This window comes from Rhea americana, unplaced genomic scaffold (assembly GCF_003343005.1).
Source record: "Rhea americana isolate MKP2758 unplaced genomic scaffold, rheAme1 scaffold_104, whole genome shotgun sequence".
Lineage (NCBI taxonomy): Eukaryota > Metazoa > Chordata > Aves > Rheiformes > Rheidae > Rhea > Rhea americana.
This window is the reverse complement of record NW_028185084.1, coordinates 372,821-389,327: the sequence shown is the minus strand read 5'-3', so window position 1 is coordinate 389,327 and position 16,507 is coordinate 372,821. Positions and strand designations below refer to the sequence as shown.

At 54.6% G+C, this 16,507-nt stretch overlaps 2 protein-coding genes across 9 annotated transcripts in view; one reads left to right on the top strand and one right to left on the bottom strand.

The window, feature by feature from the left end:
• Nucleotides 1-1,259: 1,259 nt before the first annotated feature.
• Nucleotides 1,260-5,609, top strand: CYP17A1 (cytochrome P450 family 17 subfamily A member 1). The gene is made up of 8 exons (XM_085307438.1): nucleotides 1,260-1,565; nucleotides 2,098-2,236; nucleotides 3,524-3,753; nucleotides 3,967-4,053; nucleotides 4,160-4,369; nucleotides 4,631-4,800; nucleotides 4,880-4,983; nucleotides 5,238-5,609. Exons 1-8 carry the CDS (start codon nucleotides 1,260-1,262, stop codon nucleotides 5,504-5,506), a joined length of 1,515 nt encoding a protein of 504 aa, XP_085163564.1. The 3' UTR covers nucleotides 5,507-5,609.
• Nucleotides 5,610-8,677: 3,068 nt separating this feature from the next.
• Nucleotides 8,678-16,507, bottom strand: part of WBP1L (WW domain binding protein 1 like) — a 39,628-nt gene continuing 31,798 nt past the window's right edge. For all 8 annotated transcript variants that reach the window (XM_085307622.1, XM_085307665.1, XM_085307647.1 and 5 more), the window contains 2 exons: nucleotides 12,478-12,639; nucleotides 8,678-11,010 (listed from right to left, as the gene is read on the bottom strand). In XM_085307622.1, the coding sequence (XP_085163748.1) occupies nucleotides 10,274-11,010; nucleotides 12,478-12,639 (899 nt within the window). In that variant the 3' untranslated portion in view covers nucleotides 8,678-10,273. The remainder of the gene's footprint in view (nucleotides 11,011-12,477; nucleotides 12,640-16,507) is intronic.

Sequence of the window (16,507 nt, the reverse complement as noted above, 5' to 3'; positions counted from 1 at the left end):
CCGCCGGGCTGGGCTGGGCCGGGCCGGGCCGCGGTGCCGCCCGCCCCCGTCGGCGCCCGGCCCCGCCCGCGCTCTTGGCCCGCAGCCTTCTCCAGCGAGGAGGAGGCGAGCAGGTGCYGTGCCCTCGCCAGCGGACATCACCCTGCATGGAGACTCCAGCCTGGCATTTCCCGAGGGAATGGGCACTGCCCAGACCTGCCCAGTGCTCCCAGTGTCACCAGACCTGCCTAGTGCTCCCAGTGCCCCCAGACCTGCCCAGTGCCCTCAATGTTCCCTAGACCTGCCCAGTGCTCCCAGTGCCCTCAGACCTGCCCAGTGCCCTCAATGTTCCCTAGACCTGCCCAGTGTTCCCAGTGCCCCCAGATCTGCCCAGTGGCCCCAGTGCCCCCAGGCCTGCCTAGTGCTCCCAGTGTCCCCAGACCTGCCCAGTGCCCCCAATGCTCCCTAGGCCTGCCCAGTGGCCCCAGTGCCCCCAGACCTGCCCAGTGCNCCCAGTGCCTGCAGACCTGCCCAGTGCCCCCAATGCTCCCTAGGCCTGCCCAGTGGCCCCAGTGCCCCCAGACCTGCCTAGTGCTCCCAGTGTCCCCAGACCTGCTAAGTGCTGCCAGTACCCCCAGAACTGCGCAGTGCACCCAGTGCTCCCAGACCTGCCCAGTGCCCCCAGACCTGCCCAGCACTCCCCAGAGCCCCCAGGCCTGCGCAGTGGCCCCAGTATCCTCAGAGATGCCGGTGCTCCCAGTGCCCCCAGATCTGCCCAGTGTTCCCAGTGCCCCCAGATCTGCCCARTGGCCCCAAAGCCCCCAGGCCTGCCCAGTGCCCCCAGACCCGGCCAGTGCTCCCAGATCTGCCCAGTGCCCCCAGCCTGCTCCCAGTCCGTGAGGGAGCCCCGACACCCTCCCAGTCCTGGCTGCCACGCTGGAGGGGAGACGCCGGGGCTCAGCCAACCGGCGTCCCCACGCCCCCACCCTGGGGCCCTCCGCTCCCTTCCAGTCACCCCACCATGCCGTGGCGCGGGCCCCCGGGGCGGCGCAGGCATTCGGCATCCCGCGGTGCCCCCCTTGCCGGCACAGGGCTGCCCCGAGGGGGCTGAGCCCCCCGGCCGCCCCCCGAGCCAGCTGCCGGAGCTGGCCGCGGGCCCGGCGGGCGGTTTCCTCCCCGGCCGCTGATAAGGCGTCGCGGCCGGCCGTGGGTCAAGGGGACGCCCCGACGGCRGCTATAAAGGGCTCCTTCGGCGCCGGGCCGCGCGCAGCCGCCCCGCCATGCTGCTGCTGGGCGCCCTGCTGCTGGCCCTGGCGCTGCTGTCTGCGCGGAGGCTGGCGCGCTGGCGCGCCGGCCCGGGGCTCAAGCAGCCCCGGAGCCTGCCGGCCCTGCCGCTCCTGGGGAGCCTGCTGCAGCTGGCCGGCCACCCCCAGCTCCACCTGCACCTCTGGCGCCTGCAGGGCCGCTACGGCAGCCTCTATGCCCTCTGGATGGGCTCCCACTACGTCGTCGTGGTCAACAGCTACCGCCACGCCAAGGAGGTGCTGCTCAAGAAGGGCAAGGCCTTCGCCGGACGACCCCGCACCGTGAGTCGGCCCGCAGCCTGGGCGCCCCAGCCATGGCAAGGGCACAGGGAAAGGACCCGGCTCCCGGCAGCAGGCGATCTCCTTTCCCTGTCCTGCCCAAGAGCAATGCGATCGGGGGGGGGGGGCACCCTTCTCTCTGCCCACCTTGGAAGACCCTGCCCAGCCCATGCATCCTCCRTCCCCAGGGTGCCTGTTCCTCCCCGGGCCTGGCAGCATCTCGGTGCACTGGGGCCTGGGGTCACTGCTGTCCACGGGTTTTGTACCACCAGGACACAAGGGCCAAGCTCCCGTCAGCCTCACTGCTCCCCCTAAATACCACGGCTGGTCACCCCGAGCCCCAAACCCCAGCTCTGCCCAGCGCTGATCCCCCATGGCACTCCCCAAAGCACTTGGCACAGCCTCCCAAACTAACCACCGCCCCGAGGCCGTCCCCAGGAGGGAGGCAGGAGGGATTAAAACATTGAGCCACCCCTCTCTCCTCCCTAGTATCACCACTATCCAACGTACTGACCCCGCGCTTGCATTTGTGCAGGTGACCACGGACCTGCTGTCGCGGGGAGGCAAGGACATCGCCTTCGCCAGCTACGGCCCCCTGTGGAAGTTCCAGCGCAAGCTGGTGCACGCGGCCCTCTCCATGTTCGGGGAGGGCTCGCTCGCCCTTGAGAAGATCAGTAAGTGCCTCCCTAGCCTGCCYGGTAGCCCCCAGGGACCTGCCAGGCAGCAGCCAGCTCCACAGCGGGGCCGGGCAGCAGCACAGGGGCCAGTTCATGTTGTGCCACTGAGGACACCCACAGCTATGCAGGAGCTTGCAGGGGCTCCATCCTTCTTGTGTCTCCCTGCTGCACACGGCTGGAGTTTTGCTTTCTCCTTGATCCTCTGGGAACCAAGGGGTGACTAATTTTGGATGTATGAGAGGGTTCAGGACATCCCTGTGACAGCCAGGGKCTCATTCCCCCTCTCTCTGCCCCATGGCCCAAGACTCTGCCCAAACCTCTTGGCATCCCCCAAGTTTGCCTGCTTGGGGGCTGTTTCTCTCTCTCTCCTCCCGAGTGTTTTACTGACACCCTTCCACATGCGTTTTTGTCGTGCGTGTTACCAGAGCTTTGSCTTTCCTCATTGACAGCTGGGGAAACTGAGGCACGGAGCCAGGCGGGTGCTACGCCAAGCCTGGCAAYGAGCATGGCCAGATGTCCGTGTCCTAGCACACCGGACGCGGGGAGGATCGCTGCCTCCTGGCATGCGCASAGCTGTTTGCTGACAACTGGGAGATGCAAAGTCCCAGACTCCTGGGTTCCTGGCTGCAGCCAGGAGGAAGTGTTGTGCTTCACATGAAGGCCTTGCYTGTCTTTTGTCTTCTCTGCTCCTTCCTGGCTCCGGGATGCTTCTCCTTGTCCTTGCTGCCCCTTTGCAGCCGCTCTGGGCTCAGCCCCACATGCAACTCTCTGCAGGCTGCTCGAGCTCAGCCAGGTGGGGAGCACAGGAGCACCCCAAGAGCCCTGGCTGCTCTTCCCACTGAGCTTTCCCAGAGGGAYGCAAGCACAAGCACCATCACATGAAGTCAGCATGAGGCCAGACATCCCCAGCCTCCTCCAAAGTGCTCCAAGAATTTGGTATTTTGGGAAGGAGGTTATTCTGGGGGAGCAAAATAGCACAGCCCCAGCTCTGGCCTTGGCTGGGCTGCTAGATTGGGAGGGACTGGAGCAGGAGAGATTTCAGCCCAAAGTAAGGAGGCATTTGGCAAGAGGAAAGAGTTATCAGCTTCAGGCATGGGTGGAGGGGCACAAAAAGCTGTAGCCCCTTTTAGCATCCCTGAGGTAATTCACTTTTGGGATCTTATAGCACCTATGAGCTGTGTCCGGCCCCAAGCTGCCCTGCAAGCCCCAGACTGCCCCATCTTACTCCTTTGGGGATGCCTTGGGCCTCACCRTCACCACATCTGCCCCTTGCCTGCCCCACAGTCTGCCGGGAGGCGGCATCCCTGTGTGAAACGCTCAGCACTGCCCAGGATATGGCCCTGGATGTGGCCCCAGAGCTCACACGAGCTGTCACCAATGTGGTCTGTTCGCTCTGCTTCAACTCTTCATACCAGCGTGGAGACCCTGAGTTTGAGGCCATGCTGGAGTACAGCCAGGGCATTGTGGACACTGTGGCCAAGGAGAGTTTGGTGGACATCTTCCCTTGGCTCCAGGTGAGTGGAGAAGGGCCCAAAGGGGTGTCCAGAGGGCAAGAAGTTGGGATGGGCCCTGCAGGTGGGGCTACCTGAGCCATTGGGGTTAGGAGGGTCCTGGCACAGGCATCCCATAAGAGCCAATATTGTGGTGGGTGCAGAACAGCTGTCCACGCGCCTGCGGATGCCTGGTTGAGCTGGAGGCCTTTGTGTGACAGCAATTTTCTCCCCCAGATCTTCCCCAACAAGGACTTGGCCTTGCTGAAGAGATGCATCAAGGTCAGGGACCAGCTGCTCCAGAAGAAGTTTGCTGAACACAAGGTGCTGGTGGGACGGGGAGGGTCTGACAAAGGGGGGCTGCGGTGGCRTGGCCCTGGTGTGGGGGCCTGTGCCCTGCACAGTCTGGCTCACATGTGGCCCACGGCAGGAAGCCTTTTGTGGTGACACCGTGAGGGACCTCATGGACGCCCTCCTGCAAGTGAGACTCAGCGCTGAGAACAGCAGCCCCCCAGCGCTGGGGCTGTCGCTGACAGATGACCATCTGCTCATGACAGTGGGGGATATCTTCGGGGCAGGCGTGGAGACCACCACGACCGTACTCAAGTGGGCTGTGCTCTACTTGCTCCACTACCCTGAGGTAGGACCTGTGCCCCAGCCCACGGGAGCAGCCTGGACTCCCGCTTGCACAGGGGGCATCAAGGGGCTTTGGGGTGGGCAGATGCCAGGAGAGATGCTAGACTTTGGAATCAAGCGGTATCAAACTGTGAGCTCTGTTTCTGCCTAGATTTCCACCTGGGATGTACTGGAGATACTGTGTGGACCCCATTGCCATGGGGMGCCCCCATGTACATAGGAATGCCTTCTCCAGGCTCAAGCCCTGCCCTTGTCCCTCCCTCAGGTCCAGAGGAAGATCCAGGAGGAGATGGACCAGAAAATTGGCCTGGCACGTCACCCCCACCTCAGCGACCGCCCACTGCTGCCCTACCTGGAGGCCACCATCAGTGAAGTGCTGCGCATCCGGCCCGTGTCCCCCCTGCTCATCCCGCACGTGTCCCTTGCTGACACCAGGTGAGATCGCCCAGGGCGCAGCAGGGATGYGGACAGAGACCACGGGGACTGACCCTCTCACTCTGTCTTTGCTCCGCAGCATCGGGGAATACTCCATCCCCAAGGGCGCCAGGGTCGTCATCAACCTCTGGTCCGTGCACCACGACGAGAAGGAGTGGGACAAGCCTGAGGAATTCAACCCTGGTGGGTTGCGTGCTCCTTGCCCGTTGTGGGTTGCAGAGGGGAAACAGCAGGAGAGGTGCCAGGCTAATCCTGGGAGAGGCCCGGTGGCAGGAGGTCAGACCCTGCTTTGCCTCGGTTAGGGAATTTGTGCTGCCACTGCTCCAGCGCGGCTGTTCTTGCGGCTTGCGGGAGGGACGTGTGAAACGAGTTTAGGCAGATCTCAGGTAGAGGGAGCAGATCTCTGCTAACTCCAGTGGTGCCTCTTCCCCTCGCAGGCCGCTTCCTGGACAAGCAGGGCCAGCACATCCATTCGCCCTCACCCAGCTACCTGCCCTTTGGGGCCGGGATCCGCGTGTGCCTGGGCGAAGTCCTGGCCAAGATGGAGCTCTTCCTCTTCCTGGCGTGGGTGCTGCAGAGGTTCACGCTGGAGTGCCCCCAGGGCCAGCCCCTGCCCTCGCTGGAGGGCAAGTTTGGCGTCGTGCTGCAGGTGCAGAAGTTTCGGGTGAAGGCCAGGCTGCGGGAGGCCTGGCGGGCGGCCTCGTGACGAGGCCGAGCCCCGGATCCGGGCTGGCAGGTGGGAYGGGACAGGAGGGCCTGGGTGGGCACTGTGGGACCGCAGAAGCCACGCGCTGCCCGTCCCGCACGTGCGGGTCGTCTGGATAAAGCCATTTCCAACTCAGCGGCTCTGGTTGTTTTTTGGGCAGGCGATGGAGGGCAGGGGGAGGTGGGAGGGTATCTGAGGCATCTGGTAGTCCCCAAAACTCCCGTGAGCGCAGGGCTGGGCAAGGAGGCCATCACCACAGCTGGCCCCGCTGTGGGGGCTGCTAACATGAACAGCCCTTCRCCCTCTCCTTTGGGTGGCCCAGGCACCCGTGCTCCAGAGAGCAGCTGAACCCATCACTCAGGGACGAGGAGAAGCACCCAGAGGCCCCCAAACCGCGTGGTCTGAGCCCAGCAGCCCCCCCCCCCAGTGCAGGGACCAGGCGCTGGGGCTCAGCACCGAGCTCCGGGGGCTGCTGACATTGGCCCTGCAGCGCCGTGGCCTTTCTCCCCTGGCTGCCCGCCTCGAGCGGCGTAACCTGCCTGTAACGCAAGAGGCCGTGTTTGCTTTCGCCATAAAACACGGTGCCACCGAGGGCACTGTGCAATTAGGTTTCTGGTTCTCTATTACTTGCCCTCTTAATATTTAACTAAATAGCGACACAACTGTGGCTCTGAGCATCCAAAGGAAAAGCAGCTGGYGCTGGAAGGGAAAACCCAGCTCCCTCCACTTGCTGGTGCCCACGACCCAACTCCAGTGCTGTAGGAAACATCTCCACCTATCTTCCTATTCCCTCCCCCTCACACACACACGAATTATCTCTTGTTAGCAGGCAGGAAAGCCAAGAGAACAAACCAACAACCCAACCAACCAMCCTCAATCCCTCCTCACCACTAACTTTCTGCTCCATGTTTCATAGTTCACATTTGCTCTTGAATTGCCACCAAATAGCTCTTGCTCAGTCTCCTCTTTGCTGGTATCTGACGCCCAGTGAGTCCCTTCAGCCTGCCCAGGACACAGCAGAACGAGGGAAAGGCGATACCAGGCGCRTCCTCCCCCTCCGAGTCCATTTTTTGGAGGGGTTCAGGATTTGATGGAGGAGCTAAAGGAAGAATTGCGACGTGCACAGGGCTGAGCGCGTTGGGAGGGCACGTGGGCTTACCCAGAACCACCGGCTGTCAGTGGAGACCGCAAACAAAAGCATGTTTTTGCTTTAAAAGAGGAGGTTGAGTTTTTAATTAACTCTCGATTTTGAACCTTTGACCCACRGCCACAATTTCACTTTTATCACATAACAAGCCTGTTTTTTTAAAAAAAAAAAAAGAAAAAAAAAAAACAGAGCTAACCTTAAGAGTCTCGTGATTTCTGCAGTAGAGATTGAGAGCCAAACCACCCCTCAGGTACAGCTTGGTTTGCCATAGGAAATCCCCCAGAGGAGCAACCACAAATTAGTTGTGTTTCAAACACGTTTAAAGTTCTGCATCACGGTTTAACACGAGGCAGAGCTGCCCCCAGGGCAGGGGGTTTTGCCCAGTCCCCTCGCCCCAGCACCTCCGTGCCACTTTGCCCTGAGCCGATTTTGCCCGTCCTCTGCAGTTCTCTTCTCCGTGCAAATCTCTCGTGGCCTTTTGCAGCGGGGACGAGTCCCCAGCAGCTGTTAGGGGAAAAATACTACCGCAGGTTTAATGCCTGGCGGCTTTTGAGTAGCTAAAGCTGCGGGGAGCTTCGCGCTGGCTCCTCGTGGCTGGGCAGTGATGGAGAGGGCACCGGCTCGACGGGGACCCCAAACYGGCAGCGGAGACGGGCTGGCAGCAGGGGCAGCCGGGCGCCAGGCGAGYTCAGTAAGCACAAACCTCAGGGCACAGCCGTTCTGCGACCAAAAACAAGCCGAGAAGTAAATCCTCCGTCTGCAACCCTCCTCCTCCTCCCAGCGCACGCAGACTTCGGCCCTGCGGGGCAGCCTCCCTCCTCCCTTTCCTACACACAGGGAACGAAAGGGGGAAAATAACGAAAATAACACAAGCAGACGTACAAATGCCAACAGGGCGCAGGATACAGCGGAGGAAAATTGCAAGGTTGCTCCTCGAGGGGGAGTTTCCGCCCGCTGCGCTAGCGCGGCATCGCGCAACAGCGCCCAGCAAACACACAGGCGAGACTTCCCCCCCGCACCGCGCAGCGCAGGTCGGGGACATCCATCCTGCTGGAGATTTCTCTCTTTATAGTCTCCAAAACCTGAAAAACCCTCGAGGAGCAGTAAAACGACCCCACCACTGCTTGCTCCTGACCTTGTATGATTGGAGCATCAACTCACCTTACTTCCCTGCTGGGGGTACCTCAATGTCCGGGGGAACCGGGGAAGTTCCTCTGCCTTAACTGGAGAGGCAGGAGAGGTAACAAGATTTTTGTTGTAATTACAGCCGTGTTGGCGGGAGGTCTCGCGTGGGCAGGAGGTCACCAGCGTGTACAGCAGGAAAGCCCCGCTCCCTAAGCACCGCTGTCCTCCTAGCTTCCTTCGCCATGCGAGAAACAAAACGGAGCCACAATGCGGTCAAGAACTTTTACGGGTGGCACTGAAGATCTTTAATTCTCTTCGCAAAAAAGTGATCAGTGAACACAGCAGYTGATAATTCTCAGGGTGGAAAACATGACACAAGTATTATTATTTTTTTAAACAGCAGTAAAAGACCAGTCCCTGCTTCCAGTCACTTAGTAGCGGGGCTGCACTGCGCAGAAATCCAGCCCATCTCTTGGAGTAAGCAGCGTAGTACAAGCTAGTCTCCCATCACTCCCACGTAACACGTCTAGGAATGAAGTCTCCTGAATCCAAACCAAAACCTTACGTTTTTAAGGGCATCCTAATACGCAAACTGAAGTTGTGTTTCCGAAGAGCACATCTTGACCTGCTGCTTTGATGGCAGGGCAAGGCTCGGAAGGGCAAAGACGCGAGATTCTCCTTTAAGTTGCCCTGTTAAGATTTGCTTTCTTCAAACACGTGGGTGAAGCATTGAAATGAGCCCCACTTACTTCGTTCCATCAGCTACATCCAGGACAGTGCTACACACCTCCAGTTAAAATAAAMAGAAAAAAACAAAAAAACCCCAAACAAACCAGAAGAAACCAAATAAGGACAGATCGTGGTCTTAGCTCACAAAATGACACATACACAGACGCAAGTTATCAGAAAAGGCATTATATTTTGKTTTCCAACTTATTTAAAACTGATTTTGGTTTTCTATCAATCAAATCTGAGTATGTCTGAGTTCAGTTTTCAATCTTTTCCCCCATGACAGTAATGATCTGGCCGTCCACAATTATAAAAGGGATAGGGGAGAAAACCCGAGAAACAAGATACATAGTGTGAATCGTGCTCTCTTCCACACGAGAAGAGAACTTCAGGGAATGTTAGTTTCAGCTCTTTTTCTTTTTCTTTTTTTCCCTTCAGGTTACTTCTAACAAAAATCTCTACCGTTTATTAAAGCAAAGCTACAGTAAATTTTCTTGCAGTCTTACAGCAGGTTTTCATATTACCAGTAGGACTCGCATGCATGAATTGCAGTCACACACACACGCTCACAGACATCATACAGTAGCCAGTTGCCACCATAAAAAAAAAAAAAACACCACACCCAGACACTCATTTCTAAGTGGTCAACATTAAACCGCACCAAACTGTTGGATCAAAAGAAAAAAAAAAAATACTGCACAGGTCTTCCACATCTACACGGTAAGTCATCCCTTCGCAATGGACGGAGCTCTCGTCTCCATTTGTTCAACATGCATCGCTGAAGCTTGAAGGCACACTGGCCAGAGAGCCCTGTTCTCTTTTTTTTTTTTTTTTTTTTGTCATCTTAACTCAAGTGTGCTGCTCTCGGGGTCCAAACGAAGGTCAAAATAAAGCCAAGCCCTTTTGCAGCACACCGGGAAAAGGTCATTCGGAGACCACAGTACTTGGAAGGCAGCCCAGCTGCCTGGATTCTACTTCTAGCTGTGCTCTTGGAGGCATTGAAGGAATACATTTGTCTTCAAAAATTACATGTAAAGGCAAATTTCTGCAAACCCTCTCTTTCCAAACTACTTATAACAGACTAACACTCCTTCTGGAAGAAACTGGTCCTTCAGTCACCAGCTTCAAGTGGGAAACTTCCTACCTGCTCTTAAAAACTGAAGCACCAGAGATTATAGGGCTGATGTGTTCAGTCACTCATCAGCTTTGGGGAAAATTTAGTAACAACAACAACAACAGTTAAAATAAAAAGAAATCCACAATGCCTCAAGAGCACTAAATCATACCAGAACTCTTGGGCTACTGACTGCCGGCACTGTCAGAAGCAGCTTGCTTCTGGGAAGACACCTGGAGGTTGAAGTCTTACGGTGATTTCATATCCTCCCAGGGTGAGATTTGCTGAGCTTTACTGATTGCGAGATAAAGCAGTGTTCTGGAAAACTAAACCCAACAAACTGATAATAACCATCACCAAAATCACCATTGGGAAAGTTCTATTTGTCAGAAGATCTCATTGAGAAACATCAGTCCCTGCCTCATGGAGCAGGAGGGACACAATTAACAGAACCCAGAGCGACCCGTCCCCCACAAGCCGGACCTTCGGGGGTTAGTCCCCGATTTATATATGGAGGGGGAGGAAAGAAAGAAAGCAAAAGAAAAGAAGAAAAGAAGTTGCATCACTTTTTCCTCCTCTTAAAAGTTTTAATCCTCTCATTTCACTTTTATTTGTTTGCTTTTCCCCAGATTCTCCCTTCCACTCTGCCACCTTAGCTGGGGGAGTTATTGGTACGAGAGTTTGGAGAGTCCTGCTCATTTATTGTGTTCAAGAGTACACACACCGGCTGCCGGGGCAGGTGGTGGTGGCTGTGTTCGCGGTGCTGCTCTTCTGAGGCATTAAAAAGCCCTTCCTCCTCGTCCCCGTGGGGGCGCCCGCTGCAGCTGTCGCAGAAGTCCAGGGGCCCATCCAGAGCGTCATCGATGAGCCCGTCGAACTCCTTGAGGTCGTCGTCGTGATGGCCCCGGTTGCAAACGCAGACTTCGATGCCCGAGTCACCTGTGAAACGGCGCTGCCTGCCCGGCRTCTTGTCCTTGGCGTCGGGAATGGCGCTGCTCTGCTCTAAGCTCTCAGAGCTGTAATCTTTCAGCAGTTCCTCCTTGCACTCCGCATCCTTCTCGGGACCGGCCCTCTCCTCTAATTCAGCTTCTGTGCTGGTACCGCCGGGCTCGACGCTTTGCATTTTGGCAACTGCTCGTTCGACCAGCACGGCGGAGGGCTCGGGGTCGCCGAGGCTGGGGGAGCCGGCGCTCTCAACGCTGCCGTTATTGCTGCCGGGTGCCGATGAGCTGCTCTGTGCTGGCTGCAGGTTTCGTGGCGTATCTGGGATTGCGCTGCTRCTGCCGGCCGGGACGCACTGCTGATGTAAGGCACTGTATGGTGGTGGAGGGGTTGGCGGGCGGTTCACCACTTCCTCATAGGGAGGTAGTAAATAATTTGGCAAAAATCCTAAAAAACGGGAGGTAGCRAGGAGAAGTTATTTCACAAACAGCTTATCTCAGGAAACTTGTCATTAATGTAGGTCAATATATCACTTGTCACCCACAGCACCTTCCCACTGAACAGCTCGACACGCTTTACAAACGGTGCCAAAATTCAGCCCAAACAAGATATTTCATGTTTTAGGGAAGCAAGAATTGAGGTACAAAAGGGCACAGATGCAGGAAGAGAAAGACACAGCTGGGGATGGCAGCCAGATCTGGCTCCCAGGGCCGCACTTAGGGCTACCAGGCAATCCTCTCCACCTCCCAAACCCCATCACAGCCTTACAAAACGCACCAAGGGAAAGCCTGTAGTGGCTGCAGGGGAGCTGCTGGCAGCCCTCGAGATAACTTGCCAGCCCTCCCCAACACTGGCCGCTCAGATGAGTTTCTGCTTCCAAGAGCAAAGATTTCATGTCACAAAGCTTTGTGTAAACACAAAAAGACACAAGCAGTTACAAGAAACTTAAGATTGCGGCTCTTTGGTAGCTGTTTTAGCGCTGGATTCGGTTGTTCTGGTGTGGTCAGAATAAACTGGCAGTAGTGGCAGAAGAATTTGGTTTATTGTGGTTAGAGCTCCTCAGTTTACAAAAGATTTTATTTTTAAGAGGCAACAAAATAGTCTATGCAGGTAAAATGGACTTAATCAACAAATAATGGAAACATTTAAAGATAGCACTGCAGTTTTCCATGTGCAATTGTGCATCTCTGGGGCTGGGGAGCAAAGGGTTGCTGGGCATTATTTCTGAGGTGGCTGCAAGAGAGAAAAGCAAGTTCATACGTGCAGCTCAACCACCTATTGCAGGAAACTTTTTTGTGGCACCTCCAGTCAAAAGGCTGTGATTCACTACTCTAGCACAGTGTAGCAGGGCACTAAAGGAGAGCACAGGTCAGCTACACTTCCTCYAAGCTATGGATAACGGCTCCTTTGTGCGATGTCCTAAGGCTGCTCACCACAGCAGTGTGGTCTGCGTGTGGCAGCACAGGGTGGGAGCCCGTCTGGTCCAGCACCACTCCCATCCAGCCTGTGTGGCCAGATTTTKTGAGACCACTTCCCCACATCTCAGTCCCACTAGCTGCAAGCGCAGGCTAAAAAGCAGGAGTATCCACACAGTCCTGAACAAATTGTTTTAAAACCCTTCCCAGGAAAACACCCTAGGTAATCACTGCACACACAGAGCCATATAACGGTGGCTGTGAAGGTGTTGTAGCTGGCATGGTTCAGTTTTGGAGTCAAGGGGCCCAAACACTGTTTCCAGCAGCTGGGATTTACCATCTCCTCTCTATGAGCCACAGATTAGGCAGCTGAGCTGCCCTGCCTCTTGCTGAGCCCAACTACGGCTTCCCMCCTCCACCCTTCGTGGGAAGCTTGCTGCTCTTTGAGAAGCTGCCCCATGCCCCACGTCCTCCAGGAGAAGCTGTGCAAGGTACGTACGGAAATAAAATGGCAGAGCTGAATAGTTATGGGCTTCCCGGTAAGCGATCAGGTTGATCTCATGCTGCCGCTGCTGGGCCTGGAGACGATGCTTGGTGCGCCGGTGATGGCAGACGCAGCAGCAGCTCAGGATGATGATGATGGTCCACACCAGCCAGAACCCTGAGGACGTACCAGGGAGAGCAACATTAGCCACAGCGCGAGAGCCACGTCCTCCCTCAGGAAAGCCCACGGACATGCCGGGGCAGATGCACAGAAAGCCCGGCTCTGAACCCCATGCTGCTCCAGAGGCAGAGAAGCGTGCCGCGCCAGGCGTCAACAGCGACAAACCTGCGTGGGACGCTGCTATGTGGAGAGCCTAGGAGGAACCAGGGAATTTTYTTTTTTTTTTYCAAATGTACTTTGGTWCAATGTGGAACACACTTGATAGCAACAGCTCTAGAGGATAACAAAATAATATGGCGGCAGGGCTAAGCTCTTCCAGCACCATCCATCCCATCCCTTGGTTACAGTATTTTCTAGCCAAAAGATCAGAGCAGAACTGTGAAGGGCATTGAACTTAACTCCCACAGCCATTTCGGTTTCAAAATAACAATCAAGAAACAAAAGACGCTCTGCAGATCGACCACAGAAGAAGAGAAAACCCCAAGCACTATGTTTTGCTTTTGTTTGCACTTCTTTAATTTCTAGCCCAACTCTTTCATTGTTCCGTTTAACAAAATCATACTCTTCTTACATAAACATCTCAAAATATTTTTAGAACTTATTTTTGTATCCAATGTCTTAAATGATCCAAAACTAAATCCAAACACATCCCCCCCACTCCAGAGTGCTCAAGAAACCTAACTTCTGCTCTGTTTGTGGTCACTGGTGGTTTCTGCGCCCTGTCATAGTAAGTATAATACTCACTAGAAGGGAATTTAAAACGAGCACTTTATCGATTAGATCCACTCCCTCTAAAATGTCAACCACCACCCCTTTTCCTTAAATCTCTCCTCACACTTGCATGCATTAGAAAAACACTGCAGAGACATATTTTGAAGAGCCACAGTGCTCACTCCAGATCAGGATTTTATCTCATGCAATTACAGCCCATAGCTCTATCTGGCTCAGATGCATTTAAAACTTAATTCTTGCAGCTAAAAATACCAGGATAGTTCTCCCTTTATAAACACGTATGGCCTAGCAACTATTCCTCAGCAGAGATCACAACACGAGTTTTCTTTCAGTAAGGCCTATGCCATCCTTTGTTACTCCCAAACACACAAAATAAAAACTCCTAGTACGTCCCGGTGCTAAAGCCCATTTTCAACACAGTCATTCTAAACTGTGATATAAAACTGCTTTTTGCTTCCTAGTAAAAATCTTAAGTCCCAACTTTCCAATACCTTGACATCCCCTGAGTTGGAGCTGTTTTCTTGGCTAAGAGCTGGGTGGGGAAAGATGAATACCTTAGGAATTTCAAGAATGAGAGAAATATGCTCTGTTTTAGGACAAAGTGCAACCAACCCATATCACTAACCACTGAGCCCTGCATTGTGTCGTCTGTAGGTGAACTGGATACGCTGAACTGTGCCTCYGAGTGCTTTCAACAGCCACTTGCACCTCCCCCTGTCGTAACCCAAATTCTCCATGTATTTTGGCAGAGCAAACTGAAGCACCAGTTCTCCCTCAGGTTGTGCAACCAATTTCCCTAATGGCCTGGATTTCGCCTTATGTTCAAATTATCAGAATCTGCTATCAAAGGAAGGTGTTGCGGGCTCCAATTTTTGCTCAGCATTTCAAGTGCCTCGKGGTCCTGTGCAGTTTTTCTGGCTAGTCTGCTTGGCTAGCTGTGAAGGACACAAGAAAGCACATGATCTTTGCTCTAGAGAAGTGAAGGAAGAAGTGTTTGAGATGCTCTCTTCACCTCCTTCAAATTGAGCCAARAATCTACCAAAGCGCCTACCTCCCTCCAAACACCCCCTGTTCCTAGAGGTGAATATTTACATAAAGTGCAGGGATCAATCTAGTCGGCTCTTCCCTCCAAAGCCATATATTTGCTATCACTGTCTCACAGTTTGGAGATTCCCACCGATAGATTTCATTCCTTGCTAAGAGAAGGTTCCATGGCTTTTGCAAGCTGCGGAAGCAGCTACAAACTTCTCAAAACCCAACACTTGACCGCGCTCTGAAGCAGGCCTGCAGTTCATCTTTCAATACTTCTTATTGCCAAAGAGCAATCCATGACCATGAGCTAAAAAACAACGGAAAACTACACCCAGCTATTCCAGGGTTTTTAGCTACAGCTATGAAAACAGATGCTTTTTAACACATTTTATCACGTCCTTTCYCAAAGGCCCTAGATGTAATGGTAGCAAGCAGCACTTAGTTAGTTAAGACATCCTGGAGAACTGCCACTGTTAAGCAATCTCAGCTGCAGCAACCAAATTTTTCTGCAGGGAACAACTGCTCCCACCCAAGCCTGAATACAGAGGATTTAAGAAGTTATTTCTTTATAAATCTCCTCTACTCATTGCAAAGCAATCCCGAAGTGCTTTGCAGACAAAACGATACACAAGCTCGGAGCAGGGGTCACAGCAAGCTCAGCCATTCCTGGGAAAATGTGCGGCAACTCTGTAAACAGCAGGCAATAACAACATACAACACTTTAGGATAATAAATTAATGCTGGATCCTACTGAAACCACAGGTGGCATTTTAAGTAAACAGGCCATAATTTGCTGGCTTGCTCTCTGGCCGTGGTGCCAGGAACAACACCTCCGTTCTCAGGCAAAGGGTCTATGCACGCTCGCAACCGCAAGYGGACAAAATCTGGTGTTTTTCATGGGAATTTACAGAAAAAAAACCCACTAATACCATGTTACTGCCTGCTTTCGTTAACCACTGCCTGGTCCTAGAGCTTCTAGGAATTACCCAGCTCCTGGCTCAGCACAAGCCTGAGGAGCTGCCCAGATGGTCACAGCAGATCAGCAGTGTGAAACCCATGGCCCACCAGAGCCATTTCCCAGCCTTTGGCCTGGCTTCCCTCTTTAATGGATTTGCCGCTTCCTTGTCACACAACYGCCCGTATGTGCCATAGGGCTGAAAAACTTCCCCCTCGCACGGAGGGGGCCGGAGAAGCTGCGGGATGGGASATCCATGTGTGCCAGGGCACGCAAAGGGCTGCCGGCCCAGCGCGTGCCAGCCTCGCCAGATGGAGCGGGTGCAGGGCTGGTTGCAAGGCCGGAGTGAGGGCCACGATGCCGGGTGTTGAGGGCCTCCATAAAAGGCTCGATAACTTGCCCCAGCCAGAAGTCTGGGTACGGCTGCAGTTTTGGCTGCAGAATATGAAAACTGTAAAAGCTTAGCGCGCACATAGTACAGTCATTTATTTGGAATCAAGCTACGGACGCAAGGCCAAGTGCAACTGTAAATATTATGTCTGAAAGCATTGGGGGAACAGTGAAGATGCCCAGGGCTGAGCTGTACGTTTGCACACCTGGAGGTGCCTGGCTTCAAGCTAGCAGCAGGGCGGTAAGCGGAGCAGAGCACTGGCCCAGGCACAGAGCAGCTCTTTTGGCAAGAGAGGAAGGAGGGGAATTTCAGATTCATCCAGAAATAACACCCTGTGGCGCACAGGAAACGCAGAGGGTGAATACACTAACGGTACAAGCTAACACCTGGTTCGTGGCAAAAGCAGGTACCACCTCTGTCTCACTCTGAAAATGGATGAGACATTCAAAGGCAACAGAATTTTGGCACTAAGTGACCTCTAAACGCCAAGTAAAACCGGGCTTCTATTTGCCTTCACTGTTCCCCAAACCCTCCCCAGTGCTCTTCAGCATGTGCCTCCTTCCCACATGGACGTGGGCTGGTTTTCTGTAGCGCTTTGCTGAGCTATCACTGCAGCCAGTGGAAGTGGGAGAGAAGGTTGGGAGGCACGGGGCTCCCTGAGCCAAGGCTATCACTAATTAYGTAGGTTTTGAGAGAAATGCCCCGTCGGGCATTTCCCACTGCCAACCTGGCGCTGACCACCGGGAACAAAAGCT

What these genes read in the sequence shown, in the direction of transcription:
- CYP17A1 (XM_085307438.1), top strand. Translation starts at nt 1,260, where the DNA reads ATGCTGCTGCTGGGCGCCCTGCTGCTGGCCCTGGCGCTGCTGTCTGCG. An exon ending in GCTCGCCCTTGAGAAGATCA is followed by an intron (nt 2,237 to 3,523) that starts GTAAGTGCCTCC and finishes CCTGCCCCACAG; the next exon opens with TCTGCCGGGAGGCGGCATCC. An exon ending in AGAAGTTTGCTGAACACAAG is followed by an intron (nt 4,054 to 4,159) that starts GTGCTGGTGGGA and finishes GGCCCACGGCAG; the next exon opens with GAAGCCTTTTGTGGTGACAC.